General features: G+C 37.7%; 2 protein-coding genes across 12 annotated transcripts; one reads left to right on the plus strand and one right to left on the minus strand.

Moving 5' to 3' along the window:
- On the plus strand, nucleotides 1-12115 carry LOC107934086 (uncharacterized). Of its 11 annotated transcripts, none has more exons than XM_016866434.2 (18): nucleotides 147-327; nucleotides 538-630; nucleotides 2054-3753; nucleotides 3864-4235; nucleotides 4505-4669; nucleotides 5070-5467; nucleotides 5645-6135; nucleotides 6386-6438; nucleotides 6531-6638; nucleotides 6707-8484; nucleotides 8697-8802; nucleotides 9194-9374; nucleotides 10051-10118; nucleotides 10236-10351; nucleotides 10441-10756; nucleotides 10982-11295; nucleotides 11580-11673; nucleotides 11793-12115. In XM_016866434.2, exons 3-18 carry the CDS (start codon nucleotides 2064-2066, stop codon nucleotides 11807-11809), a joined length of 6267 nt encoding a protein of 2088 aa, XP_016721923.1. In that variant the 5' UTR covers nucleotides 147-327; nucleotides 538-630; nucleotides 2054-2063; the 3' UTR covers nucleotides 11810-12115. The 11 variants fall into 11 exon arrangements, with proteins under 11 accessions (XP_040930783.1, XP_040930788.1, XP_016721923.1 ...); XM_041074852.1 differs by having other exon boundaries at nucleotides 150-327; nucleotides 541-603; nucleotides 5648-6135; XM_041074849.1 differs by having other exon boundaries at nucleotides 1-327; nucleotides 538-603; nucleotides 5648-6135; nucleotides 10441-11295.
- Nucleotides 12116-13034: 919 nt separating this feature from the next.
- Nucleotides 13035-17832, minus strand: LOC107934088 (O-fucosyltransferase 29). The gene is made up of 9 exons (XM_016866435.2): nucleotides 17047-17832; nucleotides 16853-16943; nucleotides 16345-16421; nucleotides 16005-16093; nucleotides 15715-15904; nucleotides 15148-15329; nucleotides 14535-14637; nucleotides 14058-14386; nucleotides 13035-13573 (listed from the first exon to the last, which is right to left on the minus strand). The coding sequence occupies exons 1-9, from the start codon at nucleotides 17281-17283 to the stop codon at nucleotides 13249-13251; spliced, it is 1623 nt and encodes a 540-aa protein (XP_016721924.1). The 5' UTR covers nucleotides 17284-17832; the 3' UTR covers nucleotides 13035-13248.
- Nucleotides 17833-18080: the final 248 nt, after the last annotated feature.

The raw sequence follows: 18080 nt of genomic DNA on the forward strand, positions 1-18080 counted from the left end.
TCGTCTGTCGCAAGAGAAAACGGAGGGGGGACTGTATCGTTAACATTATCAGAGTTGCTTTATCAGCATTTGAAACAAGGCACGTGTGATATTCCGAAATATTGCGGGTCCATATGATGATGTTTGGAGTTGAGTGAACCCTCATTTTTATCATTTCCGTTTACGAGAAAACGAGACCCAAACAAGTCTCTACGTATTGTTATTATTACACATCAGAAAAAAATTTTTCTTCCCCTTTCGCTTCTTCTTCTCTTTCTTTCACTGTCTTCTTTTTTACTTCGATTTACCGGAACCCTACCTCGATCCGCGGGAAAATTCAAGAGTCCGGTTAGTAGCATATACTAATAAACTGTTCAATTAAGTTACTCTTCCATTAGCTTAGGTTTTACTCGAGCAATTTATGTTTTCCTTTTTCTTCTTGATTTCTATCTTTTGGTTTTCTCTTGCTAGTATTTTAGTTCCTTCTTGCTTTTTGCTATCATGTTATGGTTAAACTGTTGTTTGTTTTGAATTGGAGGTTTTTTTTTTCTGGTGCAGTAGATGACCGTACGACTAGGGAAGAGTTGAGGTACGGCTTGGGATTTCATCACCGAATGGAGGGAGGTAGCGTATCTAGACTTACTTGCTCTGGTAACTGTTCATATTCCTACTTGGTTTTTAAATAAACAATCTTTTAGGGTTTTTCGTTTTTAATTAGAGCTTGAAAATAGTTATCTTTTTAAGCTGGCAAATTTAGTGTTAGTCAAAGTTTAGAGTTTTTTTTCCTGCTTAAATAGATTGGAACTAAGGTTTTCTGGATGCTTTTCAAGGTTGTCTGTAGCTCGGTCAATTATGTTGAACCAGTTTCTTCTCTTTTAATATTATGTTCTAATCGTTAATGTATCTGAGCTAGAGCTTTTGTTTAATCCAATTCGCAGTTGACTAGTTAGTGGCTTGAGCTAGGGTTTTGTTGAAAATTGGTGGTATTGATATCTGAGTGCAACTATCTGTTAAGTTCAGGAAGAAAGATAGATATTCATTTTTAATTTTAAAGGATTATTATTTTCTATACTGTAATGGAGTTTTAAAACTCCAGAGGTGGGTTTATAATTGCTGCCTTTCCATTTACTAATGCCTTAGTCTGATACTTTAGTTTGCCTCCTTATATAGGAGAGTGAGACTTGGCAATTATGTATACTTGCTTGTAAGAGTTCAATAAAATCCTTTTTTTCTTAATTCTGATAGCGAAACAGACCTGGTCGTTGAGATATTTCTGTTTTTTAACATTTGTAAACTCAAATTGATTTATGTTTGAATTTTCACATTAAATTAGCATGTTGACTTCTATTTTTTTGCTTCTGCAACTTGTAAAGCTGAATCCTCCAAGCTTTATATGCCAATGAATGAAATTCTATGCGCAGTTGCCAAGATTCCCTCTACTAAATATTTTTGGGAGAAAACATGCTCATTTATTAAAAAAAAAACCCCTATAGGGTTAAGTTGTTGGCATGTTCTAGGTTTAGATTAACCTTTTTTTGGGGCCTGGGTAGTGAACCATGGAGGTGCATAAGTTTTATTTTCCCCTATGTTTATGTAATTTTGGTTCAATGGTTAATCTTAGTTTTTTTTTTTTTTTTACTTTTTTCTCTTTTTTTGGCGTGATATGAAGTTTTAATTGTTAAATTTTGCATTTATCATGCATGTTTACTGCAATTTTATAGTTTATCAGATTCTATACCAGGAAACATTAAAAGATTTTGTACCCATTGTTTATGCAATTTTACTCTTGTTGCATGAGCAGTTGGCATATTTTCTGTACTTCCATTGGTTAATTAATCTAGTTGAACTTAATGTTCATTAAACTGTAATTTAGCATGCAGCGGTATAGGAAGTACTTAGCTGGGTAATGTGGGTTGTTCTTTTGGAGAAAGTATCTAAATTTTATTTGTTTCCTATGCAATGCGCACTGGACCAGGATAATCTTAAAACTCTGATGCCTCACCACTTTATCTGTGTACTATTTGAACTGCAATTCAACATCCCATTTTCTTCATTAAATGTTTTCCTGTTGTAGGGATTCACTCATGGATAATGATGAAAATGATTCCCAAAGCCACAATCGTCATTTAGCTGGTGAAGGGAACAATAAATTTCCTCCTGTTTTACGCCCTTATGCTCTCCCAAGATTTGATTTTGATGATAACCTTCATGGGCATTTAAGATTTGATAGTTTGGTTGAAACTGAAGTTTTTCTTGGCATTGAAAGTAGTGAAGATAATCAGTGGATTGAAGATTTTTCTCGTGGGGGTACTGGGATTGCATTTAGTTCAAGTGCAGCTGAATCTTGTTCAATTTCTAGGTGCAACAATGTCTGGTCTGAGGCAGCCTCCTCAGAATCTGTTGAAATGCTATTAAAGTCTGTAGGACAGGACGAAACTATTCCTGTTCAGACTATTAGTAAGAATTCAGATGCCTGTGATGAACTGGGCTGCTTAATAAATCAGATGGAGCCTACTTTGAAACATGGAGATGGTGGTCTTTCTAAAGTGGGGGATGACTTACAGCCTGCATTACAGTCAGGAGAGTTTCCAGGGAAACTTCCTGGGTTGAAAGATGATGTAGGAGGAGATCATCTGCTGGTTGAAGGTGTTTCTCAAATGCATGAATTTGGCATATCTGTTGATAGCACATTGGAAGATCTAAATACCAGAAATACTGACTTGCCTGTGACTAAGAGAGATGATTCTAAAGAACATAGTGTTAACGAAAATCTAGTGGAAGCTTCTGTTGATCAATCTGTGGATGACAGGGAGCAGGAAGATAAATGTACTGGTTCACAAGTTGATGCTGTGATTCACTCCGTGCAGAACACTTATGCAAGTAATGCTTTGATAGATAGTCAAGATACCACACATTTAAAACATGATCTCATTGATGAAAATGTGGACGGTTCAGCAAGTCAAAATGTTGACTTGAGCCAAGAAATTCAAACTGATGGTCAGAACGTGAGTGAGAATGCAGTTGTAAGTGTTACCTTGCTTGCACAGAAGAATTCAGCCTTGGACGTGCATTCTAAGGAAGATGGACATGCTATTGGAAACATTACGACTGCAGGTGAGCCTGTTGATAGGATATCGAAAGGGAATTCCAACCTCCAGATGGTGGAAGGGTGCAGCGAGGGCTTGAGGGTAGAAAGTCCTTTGCGGACTAGCATTTCCGAAGACATTGTCTTGTCTGAAAGAAAATTACATGACATATCACCAATGCCTTTTTTTGGTGATACTGACCTTAAGGAACATGGAAGTGAAGTCAGCAATATGGATACTAGAAATTCTATGAGTCTAGAGTCAAATATGGATTCAACGGTGCAGATAGCATGTGATGCTCTTGAGAAGAAGGATTCGTTAGACAGTGATAGCCACCCTGATATGAAAATCTTGAGCAGCAAGTCTGAAAAATCTTTGGTAGTGGATGATAATGGTTCTAAGCGTGAAGGTGAAGGTTCCCACAATACTTTGGGAACAGAACCTATGAAAGAATGTGAAGAAAGTATAGTCGTTGAACATAGTGATGATTATAAATCTGATCAGACCGTTTCAACTGCTGCAAATCAGAACACCAAATTGTCTTCCGATTCTAGTAACACAGATTGTGGGGAAGGTGGATCTGTGCCTGTAATAAAGGGAGTTGACTTCTCATCCTCCGGTACAGGTGGCACAGCTGATGAGTTAGCTTCGATTTTACAATCTGATGTTGCCATTAGTGGCAAGTCAAGTATGTATATATTGAAGCATTATGTCTGATAATTGAGCTTACCATTCTTTCATTTTGTCATCTTTTATACATCCTGCGTCATTTGCTAAATTGGTGTTCCTGTGTTACAGTGGAGTGTGTTCTTTCGCCTTCTGGTAAGGATCTTCCTGCTGCTACTGCTGCTGTGTCTGATCAAAACAAGGTTCAAGTGTCATCTTCAGAAACAAGTTTCTCAATCATGAATACTTCTGGAATGACATCGGAAAAGGGTGCACCTTGTGAGACTAGTGGACAGTCCTCTTGTAGTAAAGTTGATCAGTCCTTGTCAATGGAGGGTACTTCTATTGATGAGGGCCAACATGGAGACCAGGCAATTCATGGACTGTCAGTGGAGGTTGTAAGGGATAAGCATGTATCATCTATCGTCTCTGATTCAACGGTGAGAGGAACTGATGGTGCTGAAGCTCAAGTTATTTCTAAATCGGGTTCTTCAGAAGCTGCAGGTGACCTTTAATGATTAGTAGGGTTTCTTGGTTTACCTAGTATGGTGCACCTGTTTTACTGTTGTCTGTACCTTGTCATTATGGTGGTTTTCCTTGACACGTAGTTCTCTCTTAATATATAGTTTTCTGATGATGACTTCTTGGTAATTATTTTTCCAATGATGATTTGTTGGTTTTGACCTACTGTTGTTTTTATTATGCATATCCTTACCGTTCTGTCACTGGAATCTCCATAAGATTAATGTCTGACAACAAAAAGTTCCCTTCAGGTGCTGTATCAATACAACAAAATAACCAGACATCAACAAGTTCATCGCCTTCAACTTCAAAGGAACCTACCTGTGATTCTGGCCAAAATCATCCTGAAGATAGTGACCCCAAATTACTTATAAAAGAGAAGAACAGTGATCACGTTGCTATGCATCATGTTGATGGTGAGTTTATTTTATCATTTAATTTTGAAGTAATTAGATAGTTTAAGCCTGTCATGGTAGAATTCCTGGTTTACTCTTCTCAGTCTTGTTCTTTAGATCTGTTATCTGTCGTTTTGGTGGTTGGTTTGTTTTCCTATTTCTTTTTTACACCCCCTCCACCTCTTCGATGTTCTCCCGAGATGCATCTTCTTTTGTTTGTATCTTCTGCTTTTGAAGTTATGTCATGTTTAAGGGTTTTCTATGACCTATCTACTTGTTTCTATAAATGTACACTTTACAAATTAAATGCATGCTTAGCCTCTTTCATGGCTCTATTTTCTTTTGAGACCATTTAATCAGCTTTCGCTTTCTCCCACTTTATCTAATGTTATTCATCTGATGGATTATTTTGATGTTGCAGGCGGTCATGCAAAGACTGATAACAGCTCCTTTCCTTCTGCACCCTCATCTGAATCTCAAACTAAGATTCACATGATGGGAAGTGGAAGTAGTAGTGCCGATCTTGACAATCCTTCATGTGGCTCTCCTATTGTCATTAGAACATCTGAGCAGTTCCCAAGTAAAATTGGAAATGATGATTTGAAAGGATCCGAGGGTCGGAGTGCTTCAATTTCTGGGGTCATTAATGGGGAAGAGAACAAAGACCAATCTATTTCTGAGGATATGAAAAGAAATTATGCATCTCCTGGAGACAGAACTTTCACCTTTGAGGTACCTCCATTGGCAGATTTGTCTGGAAAAGAAGCTGGCAAGAATTTGCAACTTTTTTCTACCATGCAACACGACACAATATCCTCGGTAAAATTTGTTTTCCATAAGTGATATTCTTTTGTTATGTGGACCTTTCTTTTCTCTTATGTTTTCCTGATTCTCATTTCGAGTTGAATTTTTAAAAGTTTCTTCTGATGCTAGTACCTTTTTTGTTATTTATCCTGGTTATGCTCACTCTATCTTGCACATGCTCTCAACAACAAGAAGGTCAAGGGAACACAATCAACTGCTAGCTTAAGCAAAGTGGGTACCAAGGCTGCTCAGGAGGTGAGTCATGCAAATCTTCAGGCATCTGAGAGTGAGAATGTACGTGGTCGCTCCAAAGGGACGTCTGAGGGTAGTGGCTCCAAAGGGACCTCTGAGCGTAGAGCAAGGCGAGTAGGTGGTAAGAGTGCGGGGAAGGAAGCTACTAAAAAGGGAATTGTTGCAAAAGAAATGACTCCCGCAAGTCGATCAAAAAGAAGTGCATCACTCAGTTCAGCTGGAATTGGCCAGCTTGTTCAATCCAATGAGGTGAAGCACTCTGGACATATGGAAGGGGCAACCACGAAGCCATTTGGTGTTCTTTCTACTTCAGTATCTAGCCTGCCAGACTTGAATGCCTCAGCTTCTTCATCTGCAGTTTTCCACCAGCCTTTTACCGATTTGCAACAAGTTCAGTTACGTGCTCAGATTTTTGTATATGGAGCTCTGATGTAAGTCGTTTATCTTTTCTTTTTTTCATTTATATACATGCAGAGACATGTTTTGGCATTATATTGAGTCTTTTTGCAGGGGTTTGGAAATTAACATTGATCAATATACATGGAATATGTGTTGAGATTGTTGTTACATGGGTTTTGATATCATTGTCAAATCTAATTGTCTAGGGTATTTTCTTTTCTCTTTAGGATCTTTGATCATTTAAGCATATCTATCTAATTTTTTTGAATATTGTTGCTTCAGTCAAGGAACAGCACCTGATGAGGCTTATATGATATCAGCATTTGGTGGACTTGGTTAGGTTTTCTCATCTCTAACTATGTTACTCTGTGGCTCTTTATACAGATTTACTGACCCCTTTTTTTAAAAAAATATCAAATACATGCAGATGGTGGAAGAACCATGTGGGAGAATGCATGGCGAGCATGTATAGACAGGGTACATTCTCAAAAATCTCATCTTGTTAGCCCTGAAACTCCGATGCAGACGCCTTTAGGTATCTATCTTGACTTCTTGAATTTTTCTTCTGATTCTTCTGTCTATTAACCTAATTGAGATGCTCAGGTGCCAAAAGTTCTGATCAGTCAGTCAAACGAAATGCACTTCAGAATAAGGTTACATCCTCACCTGTTAGTCGGTCCACCAGCAAGGGTACTCCAACAACAATTGTAAACCCAATGGTTCCCCTTTCATCACCACTTTGGAGTATTTCTACTCCTTCCTGTGATGCTCTTCAATCTACTGGCATTCCGAGAAGTGCAGTTATGGATTATCAGCAGGCACTTTCTCCATTGCGTCCTCCACCTATAAGGAATTTTGTTGGACATAATGCTCCTTGGATGTCCCAGTCCCCTTTCCGTGTACCCTGGGTTCCACAGACTTCTTCTTTTGATGCTCGTTTTCCTGTGCTTCCTATCACAGAAACAGTTAATTTGACCCCTGCAAGAGAAGCCTCTGTGCCTCATTCTTCTGCGATGAAGCAGGCGTCCACAGTTCCTATGGTCCAGAGTGGCTGTCCTGCTAATGTTTTTGCTGGGACTCCCCTGCTTGACACAAAAAAGGCAACAGCAACACGTGGTCAGCATTCTGCTTATCCAAAGCCCAGAAAGAGGAAAAAGTCTACAGTTTCTGAGGACCCTGGGCAGATTAAACCGCATTCTCAATCAGAGTCCGTTTCAGCTACTGTTGCGACTAGTAATGTGTCTACACCAGCCGCTATTACAACCCTTGCCACTGTTGTTTCCAAGTCATCCACTGACAAATTCGTTACATCTGTCCCTGTTGACCATCTTGAAAACGGTGAACAGGATTCAGATCAGAGGGTTGCTCTGTCTGAAGAGACCTTTGGTAAACTCCAGGAGGCTCAAAAGCAGGCGGAAGATGCTTCTGCTCTTGCTGCAGCTGCTGTTCATCACAGTCAAGAAATATGGAATCAGTTGGGCAAGCACAAAAATTCTGGTTTGGAACCAGATTTTGAAACAGAATTGACTTCCACTGCTGTGGCAATAGCAGCAGCTGCTTCTGTTGCAAAGGCTGCAGCTGCAGCTGCCAAGGTTGCCTCAAATGCTGCATTACAAGCAAAATTGATGGCTGATGAAGCATTGGTTTCAAGTGGCTACAAAAATTCTGTTCCAACTAATGCAATTGCTTCTGATAATGTCAAGAAGCTTGGCAAGGCTACTCCTGCATCCATCTTAAGGGGTGAAAACGCTACTAGTAGTTCAAATTCCATCATAATTGCTGCAAGGGAAGCTGCTAGGAGGAGGGTAGAAGCTGCATCAGCTGCCTCAAAGCGAGCTGAAAACATGGATGCCATTGTTAAAGCTGCTGAGCTGGCGGCGGAAGCTGTATCACAGGCTGGGAAGATTGTTGCTATGGGTGAGCCTTTTCCATTGACTGAATTGGTAGAAGCTGGTCCTGAGGCATACTGGAAAGTACCCCGAGCATCTCCTGAGTCAAATGGTTCCGTCAGAGAGCACATAGACAGTGGTCGTGTGGAAGGCCCTACTTCATCTGCTAGGCTTCCAAAAGAGGTTCAAGTAGAAAAGAGGGAAAAGCAAAGTGTTGAATATGGAATGTCACCAACTCTTAGAGAGATAGCTAGAGAGTCTATAGAGGATCATTCTAGATTAACAGGTGGAATTTTGGGTCCTACTGCAGCAAGCGGAAAGGATAAAAAGGGACCAAAAGGCCGCAAAGCTTCAGAAATTGCCAAAACTAAAGGAGTCACATCTGAATCCGAAATTGGGTTTGGACCGCCTTCCGTGATCACTCAGAGTGAACATGGGAAAGGAGGGGAAACTTCAAAAAATAACAATTTAAGGGAGGGTTCCCGTGTTGAGGTTTGTAACTTTTTAGTCAAATCTAAGTTGAGCTTTTGATTTTTAGCTGATTACTCCATTAAGTTCTGAAGTTGTATTTGATGGAAATATGTGGTGTAGTGGTATTTGAATTTTAAAATAGTTTTGAATGCAGTCCTAATTACTGCTGGGAAATGTTGTTGTTGACATGTCATTTTTATTCTCTTACAATTTTACCATTTCTTTTTCTCTAGGTACTGAGAGATGGAGATGGCTTAAAAGTAGCATGGTTCCCAGCTGATATTCTGGATTTAAAAGATGGCAAAGCTTATGTGTGTTACAACGAACTTCGATCAGAGGGTGAGCTATGTGCATGTTTCATGTTGAACTAACTAAATGGTGATTGCTAGTAAAGAAGATCTGTCAGACAATCATTGTTCTTAATTTTTATGCAACTCCTTGATGTGTATCCAATTTCGCTTTCTCTTTTGGGATTCTTGCATGATTATCTCTATTCTGAATCAGGAATTTGCTTGTGTGATGTTTGCTTCTGTTGTGGAGAGAAAGTATTGATTAAATGCAGGAGGCTATCTTACTTCTCTAATGTACTCACTACGTACCTTGTACATTGTGATTTTTGGTTTCTTATGTAAAAAGTGCTTTCTTGGTAGTGAAAATTAGACATTATGTCTCATACACTTGTATTGAGTATGCCTTATTAACCAACCTTTTTTGATTTCTCATCTTACAGATGGTGATAAGCTAAAGGAATGGGTGGAACTTGAAGGTGAAGGGAATAGAGCACCCAGGATACGTACTGTTCGGCCTGTTACAGCCATGCCATTTGAAGGAACAAGGAAGAGGCGCAGGGCAGCTATGGGTGACTATAATTGGGCTCCTGGGGATAGGGTTGATTCATGGATGCAGGATAGGTATGCATGTACTATTTGCAATATCTTCTTTCTTTTCATTGGATACCAATGGTAATATTGAAAGTAATCAAGGAACTAATATATATATACACATGTATATATGCATCTATGAGGAAATAGTGTAGGAGAATTTGTCAATATTTGCTATCCAACTTGAACACGAGCTATTTGTTGGATTTCCCTAAAGCAGTATTGCAAGATGAATTTGTAAGCATATATTAACTCTCACTAACTGTTCTAGAAGCAATAGTGGAAAGGATGTATAAATATTGTCTTGTAAATACTGAGATAAATTAAATCTATCACATAGATTGTGCTTATCTTGTGGACAAGTCAATAAAACAACTTAGCAGCAATCCAGTGTTTATGAAACCAATATTTGTCTTAAGGTGGAGTCCTAAATTTATTCATTTTTTAATCTGATAAGTTATCACTTTTTAACTTTTGAACAAATTGATGTTCAGCAAAGGTCTTAACTTAAAGTCGTACAAGATTGCATTTTAAGCCTTTTTTTTGTGGATGGCTTTGGAGCACTTTATGAGTGTATCTCCTTTTCATCCTGTATTTTCTTGTTGTATTTAGAGAGAAAGAGAATCTCAATTGCATGAAGTTCTCCCAACATTAGTGTCAAGAAATGAACCACTGTTTGAAACTTTATTTGTTATTTGCCTTTCAGCTGGTGGGAGGGAGTTGTCACTGAGAAGAGCCAGACGGATGAAACATCATTTACTGTTCACTTTCCTGGTATGTGCGTATTTACGACACTTTTAAACAAATTTGGTTGTAATGTGCTTAGTATTAAAGTCAATGTGGCTTGTTCATTGAGAAATAATTAAGGCTTTTTCATTATATTTATTAAAGCTCGAGGTGAAACATCTGTTGTCAAAGCATGGCTTCTTCGTCCTTCTCTGATTTGGAAGAATGGTAGTTGGGTTGAAGGGTCCAGTTTTCAGGATAATAATGGCTCTTCCCACGAGGTGATATGTTAGCTTGTATTTATGATTGATGTTTTCTCTGGTGATACTTTAATTGCTTCTTTATACTAAGTAATTGATCTGTTTTTCAGGGTGATACCCCTCAGGAAAAGCGACCTAGGATAGGCGGTCCTGTTGTAGAAGGCAGAGGGGAAGATAAGCTCTCAAAAAGTTTAGACCTTAAGGAGTCTTGGAAACCTGGTGACATGAGATTGCTGGATTTATCTGACAACGAAAAAATATTTAATATTGGTAGAAGCACCAGAGATGAGAATAAGCCTGATTCACTCAAAATGGTACGTACTGGTTTAAAGAAGGAAGGATCAAGAGTTATTTTTGGTGTTCCTAAGCCAGGAAAGAAGAGAAAGTTTATGGAAGTAAGCAAACATTATGTTGCAGATCAGAGTGGTAAGACTCATGAAATAAGTGATTCAGCTAAGTTTTCAAAATATTTGATGCCTCAAGGATCTGAGCCCCGTGAAATGAAAAATAAAATTGAACCAAAGGATAAACGAGCAGCTGTATATAGGCCTAAGGTTCTCAAGTCTGGAAAACCACCTAGTGTTTCTAGTAGAACTATTCATAAGGACAGCTTATCAAACACTCTGGTTTCTGAACCCGGTGATTCTGCAGCTGCAGATGTAAGCCATGCGGAGAATATATCAGGAAAGCATAACATCATGGAGTTTAGATCATTTTCAAGTTCTGATGGAGCAGCAAAAGGCCCGGTCTTATTTTCTTCTGTGGCTTTCTCATCAGATGCTCCCCCAAAGAAAAATTCAGCATCAAATGCTAAATCTGAACGGGTTAGCAAACCGAAACTTGGACCAGCTTCTGGGAAGTTGGCCAAAATTGAGGAGGAAAAAGGCTCCAATGACAATTCAATGAAAACAGTATCTGAAGTTGAACCTCGGAGATCTAATCGGAGGATTCAACCAACGTCAAGAGTAAGTAAACCGATAAGGTTGTTTCTTCTTTGATAAGTTGGGATATTACGAAAATAATTCTTATACTATTTCAGTGTTGTATTTGTGGAAAATTAATTAAAAGACTTGTTTGCTTGTCCGTTATGTGCCACTGTAAACCTTGAGTAATTCTATGCTAAATTCTTTGCTTGATAAAGAAAGGGGTGAAGGAAAACTTGTTATTATCACTAGCAGCAAACACATTGTTGACTTTGTCCCTTATATTTTGATTTGATCAGCTTATGGATCTTGTTTGTTGTCTACAGCTCTTGGAAGGCCTACAAAGCTCATTGATCATCTCAAAAATTCCTTCTGTTTCGCATGACAGAAGTCACAAAAGTCAAAACAGGAGTAGTAGAGGTGAACCTTAAATTTCGTGGTATTCGTGAAGTAATGTTGCTGTTTTTTTCCCTTGTTGGTTGCCGAACCGAACATGTTGCTGTTCATGTAGCATAACTGTGGTTTAACTCTTTTAACAGGAAATAACCAAGGGTGAGAGGGAGGGAGGTTGTTTTGCAACTTCTGAATCCAGTGTCAACAACCGGTGTAGCTTTGTGTAAATTACGATTAGAGAGAAAAGCTGGGAAAGAAAATGGCTTCTTGGGCATTTGCGATGTAGCTGTATAACTGATTTTTAGGTTTCCGTTAAAAATTATAATTATAACCTTATCTTTCTTGGCCATGTCTTTCTCTCTAGGTTGTTGTATATGGAACTCTTTCCATGTAGTTTGGCTTGACATTTTGCAGAGCAGCATTGCCAACTGATCAATCCTTTGTTATTCCAGCGCTTCAAGTTGATCTTCGGGCTGATGTTTCTTTTTGTTTGTTGCTATTCCTAAGGTGCAAAACAAATGAGAAAAATAAGTTTACTTGAAGACACTTCAGTAGACAGATTCTAGCCTCAACGATCATTCTGCCAAAGCATTTTTATCTTTAATCATGATAATATTGGAGAATTAAGAGAATGATGAACACATGCAAAGGCCAATATGGGTTGGCTTAGTTAAAGTATTCATTATCATACTTTTACAAGTGTCCAAGTTTGAGTCTTAGTTGGCTTGCTAAAAGGTTCACACACGAAAAGAGAATAAAAGAGACGTATAGTTATTATGCAAGTATTTATGTGATACAATCAATAATGGAATAAGATAGTGAAATAAGAAAGCGATATAAAATGATCTAATACCTTTCGGTCACGAAGCAAAGATTACAAAGAAACCTTTGAGCGGGCACCTAATTGGCTTTTAAAAGCTACAAAGTAGATCTAACAACCGACATAATAAATAAATAAACAAACAAGTGAAGCAGCTAACACAAGTTCAGGTGAAAGGGACTAGTACGGGCATGTCTACAAATGGCGGTTGCTGGATCCTTTTGGCTGCCATGGTAGCTAATCTGTCCACTTCCTGTTGATTCCAGTGCTTATGTAAAATGCTATTTATAGGTTAAAATTATTTGTCTCTCTCTCTATGTATTTCTAATAGAGAAAGCGATTTGCATTATGCAATGTTTTTCGCTCTGAACTGAGATCGTTGGATAGTATTATTATATGTCACGGTAAGCAGTCGGATAAATTGGCCGAGACCAGAGTACGCGCCATGAGCCATCTTAGTATATAAAGTTAGCGAGCAGAGAGACGAATATTTTTAAATGCCCCAAGTTGGCTTATGTTCAAGGCATGAAAAAGAACTGCAAAAGAAAATAGGTCCACAATCAACGAGTATTGGTGAATGAATTTGATCATTAACACTAGAATAAATATAGCCCACCTAGCACAGCAAGCTCAGCCATCGTACGTTCATCATAACAGTTTACTAGCTACAATAACTATTTTAGTGTTTTACCTAACCGAAACATATCATATATATATATATATAAATCAAAAGTTGCATTTTCGTAAAATCTTCCCTTTCTCTGTACAAATTTTGTTTCCCCTTAGGCTTCATTATCCTTGGCTCCCAAAACCGGTTCTTCTTCCTTGCTTCTCTCCCTCAATCCTTGATTTCCTTGTTCTGACCGAGGATCTCCCCTTTTGTTGTCTACAACATCACTTAGTGGTCTCTCACAGATACAAGAATATGGATATTCATGAAATTCACCACGTCCAGGTCTCATCTCATCTGGCTCTCCCATGAATCCTTTTTGAAATGCCTTCACCTTTCTGGCGAAGGTATCCCAATCCATCTCATCCCTTTCCATCATCAAAGGACCAAGCCTCTTCGCATTTGGTCTTACAGTCCTCTTGTGCCCCATGTACCTCCTTCAAATCCCAATAAGCAATCATGAATAGTTAAGTAAAGTCCAGCGAGCAACATCACTACGCTAAATATGTAATAAATGCTGAAGATGTAAATGCAAAGAAATAAAAAAGGAAAGCACATATGGAGCCTATACTAAGCAATTTGATACCTGCACATCATACAAAATTAAGTGAATTTATTTTTAAAAAATTTTAGATTATATGTAACTTTTAACATCTAATCTAACACATGGCCATCAAAGAATTTCATTTTTTTTATTATGATTTCGATCCCCATACCTATGTTACAGGTATGCAAATTAACACATGGTCATCTTAAGAGCATTACTCTTGCTCATAGTTGACGTCATTCAAGCTTGGTTTAAATTTCATGTCTTCATTAAATTAACTCAACAGTTCAGTTTCTAGATTAACTTAAAAGTTAGCACTATATGGAAGATATGGGGCTGTAGCAGTTGATACAAGAAATAACTGCACTGCTCACCTTCGACCTGCAAGAATCTTGGCCATATTTCCATTATTATTGGTGACGAAAACATCACTTTCATCACAAACAATGTAGTCAATGGCAGCAAGGCGAGAAGAGAATGGAAGAAATGGTTTTATGTCTTCATTAGCAAGCATCTCTTTCGTATAAAAGTTTGGAAAGAGATCTCTTAGTGGTCGAAGCGTCTCTTCTCCACCATATATTTCTCCAGATGCGACATAGATGTACGAGTCATTTGCAAAACCAAGTGCCCTCAGCATCAATCCTACTTCATGAGGAGTAAGTGGACATCTACCTCGCCTCCTCTCTTCATCAGCATCTACATCCTGCAACAATACAAGGATGAGTGCAACTTTACTAGATTCCAGGATGCAAAAGAAAAGAAAAAGCATTAGTACTCATACTAAAAACATTGTCTTATGCTGTATATTAAAGAAGGAACTGATTAAGGAGTCAAAAAAGATGATATCTCACTGTCAATGTTTCCCATCTCTTTCGTATCTCGCCAAGCTCATTCCTCTCCTTGTCACCGCCACCAAAGTAACAACCAGAAAATGCAAGCATATCCGGTTCAAATCTGTAATTAAAAGAGTTTGACTCATACAAGGAAAATAGGTCTTCACAGAGTTCAAAATCATACTTCAGAATGTTTCTCCATGCATATGCATATGAGCCAATGTGCCGTTATTAAATATACACGCTCAGATTTGAAGTGCTGGAGCCGTTGATGCAGAAAGTAGTTGTTGGATGCAAAGTCAAAAACACAATGGTTAAATAAACTCACTGAAGTTATATGCATTTCCAAAATTTTGAGGATTTGGCACTTAAGTGAAAGGCATTCTATACTGTCACTAGATTGTCTGGTTTGAAGTCATAGAGATAACCACATGAAATTAAAGGGATTTCGAAATAAGTGTAATCATGCTCATTCCAAAGTGTGATGAGTTATTTTGCAGATATTCCCATGGATTACTGACAAAACCCAATTTCGGGAGGCACATCTCATCTGGTTACAATGTCAAAGTTCCTTTCGCTATGCACATAAATTAAAAAGCTAAATTCTACCTTTCTAGAATTCAGAACAAACCTCAAATGGACTGCAATAAAACGGTTTGCCATTGCACGCATTCTCGTTACAAGTTTCTGCCCAAGTTCTTGAATAGGTTTTGTAAATCTTAAAGCATGATAATTAGCCCGGCAACGCAACTTTTGTAGCTCATCATCGATATTGTTGGCCAGTCTGTAATCAAACTTTGTCAGTTGCAGGACCTACAAAATTTTCAGAGTGTTAAACTTAAAAGCTGCAGGCCCACATGAAAACCAAAATATACTAGAAAATGTCTAATAAGAATATTCTACTAACATGGTGCTTGGATTGGAGAGATACAAATAAGAAAAAGAACACTCTTTCCCTTTGAACCACAAAGACAGGAGAGAGAGGGAAAAGGGAATTGAAGTTAACAACTTTTTGTTTGATCTCTTATTGACTCAAAGACACAACAAGTGTTGACAATTGGAATTAAATACATTTAATTTTTACAACAGGTACACAATTTATGGATTTATATAGACAATTGAAAAAGCAAACTAGAAACAGAAAGTTCAATCATAACCAAAATAGGATTAGTGATATAGTATCTGAAAGTGATCTTACAGATCTTCTTTGAAGTATTGGCAGAACTTGATCTAGATAATATTCTGGAGGGGATTTCCTTGGGACACGCATCGTGTACGGAGGTTTATCCATTGATCGCATGAACTTATCAGGAACTCTTCTGACAATAGTAACATCTTTTGCAAGGTAAGAAATGAACCAGTTGACATCGAAAATGTTAGCAAAGTCACTGCATGTCAGGCAAAAAAAAAAAAAACACTTAACAAGGCAAATGAAGCGAAAGGAAGATGTCACTTTTGCACTAATTCTAATAAACTGGTTCAACTTACCTATCATCCTTCCAATACGAACGATGATCCAATTCAGGTATGACTAAGGTTGCATTCAGAATCCGTGCAACAACTACAGCATCTGATATCTACATGCCAGAAGCAAATTATTATCTATAAAGAAATAAATTTAGTAGGATTCCCCCGTCTTAGATGCACATCAAAACTAAATTAGTTCGAGTGATCTAAAGCAAAACTTATTGGTTCAATATACATAAAGCAGGAGCAACAGCACTCAGCAGATACTCATAGATAAGTTACATTTTCCATTGGTGCAATTACAAGATCTTCCATTAGGATATTACCAAAAAAATATAACATAATGTACGTTTCGACTTACTCCTGTTCTCTGTTGATTCAATCCTCCACTTGCTGCAATAAGCAAATAACCATTTGATGATCGCTCACGTATAGCAACTGGCATAAATGAAGAATCAGCGAACTTGAGGGACTGGTTTGGTGAAACTTAAATAAATAAAAAGTGGAGAATGTACTCTTTTCTAAATGGTAAAACAGATGATACAGGACATCAAGTATTTAGAACCACTTTACTAAAAACTTATGCTTAAAAAATAAATTATTAGCAAACTGCTTGGACTGAGTTCATTCCATCTGATTCAATTACTGTGAGAAATCATAGATAATCTAGTTTTAACCTACATCTAAAGCAACAACTTTGTATGAATTGATGATATGTTATGAATTAAATACAGGAAACGAGCATTGAATTACAGCTAAAAAAACATATTTTATGATCAGAGTAAAAAATCCTGTTAAGATTGAAATTTCCTAATGATCCAGTTTCTAAAACCAAAATGCGTTTGAAATTAATAAATACAAGAACGTACGAGGAAAACTACGACTTCTTTTGCTGCATCCATAGAAGTATTTTGCATAATCAGATTGCCATATATCAATCGGTCCTTTATTAATTCCCTCCTACAGCATTTGCAACAAAACCAGCGTCATAAAATATGTCCAAAAAATAAACTTCAAATTTTTAAATACATAAATGAAACTAAAGTTTCCTTTTTTTCCCTACCAATTTGAAATAGGATCTTCGTTTCATAAGTCGCTGGGAGTACCACTCGAGATCAGATGCCACATGTCCGGTGAAGAGCGAGATCATGCCTAAGCAGAAAAGCATCAAGCCGCAGATGAGCGACCATGAGATCGGCTTCCTCGGCTGCGCCGCAGACGATCGCCACTTACAACACTCAGGCTTGTGGCTTAAAAGGCTGCCGCCTGGATGCTGTAACAGCGCCAGTTTGTCCGACATCACGCTAAACTCCACGCCTTAGCTACGCCCATCACGGACTCAACAACAACAAAAGCAACCGCCGCGACTCACCCTTTAACTTCATCACTTATTTACGCCAAATGCCACTCCCAATGATTTTACCACACCATCAAAAGAGTACAAAACCGACGGAATGTATAACTGTAAAAATTGCGAATGCAGAAGCTAAAATTCAAAGAATAATTAGGGCTTTTCTTCTTCCTTTCTAGCGATCCACACTCTCAAAGCTTTCCGAAACGCGGCAGACTTTGGATGTTCCCTTTTTTTTGTTCACACAAGAAAAAAAAAGTGAAGATTGAAGAGAGAGAAAGGTTAAGCTTTTGTTTTAAATATTAAAATGAATAAATTATTATAAAAAATGCAAAATTGAAGATTAAGATTTTAGAGACATAGGAGAGCTGCTTGGCTTCACTTCACTCCGTTGTATAGGAATGATTGATAACAACGGTTTTATATCTGTTTATGCCTTTATGGAAAAATATTGGTGAAGAAGATGGTCAATTCTGTAATAACCCTTCATTTTTAAGGTTAATAACTTGTATCTTACATCGATGTGTGTTCTTTTTGGGCAAATCTTACACCGATGTTTATAACTTATAAGATCCTTTTTAAGACAATAATATTGTCTCTCCAAATTTTTTTAAGCTATATCCTTCTTTTTAATTACAATTTCCAGATCCAAATTTATTTTAATGAAATAAAAATATTTGAAATTTAATTTTTGTTAGAAATTAACGTGAATAATGGTAACATAGAACGGTTGCAAAAAATAAAGA

The sequence above is a fragment of the Gossypium hirsutum genome, chromosome A08 (genome assembly GCF_007990345.1).
Source record: "Gossypium hirsutum isolate 1008001.06 chromosome A08, Gossypium_hirsutum_v2.1, whole genome shotgun sequence".
NCBI classification, from domain to species: Eukaryota; Viridiplantae; Streptophyta; class Magnoliopsida; order Malvales; family Malvaceae; genus Gossypium; species Gossypium hirsutum.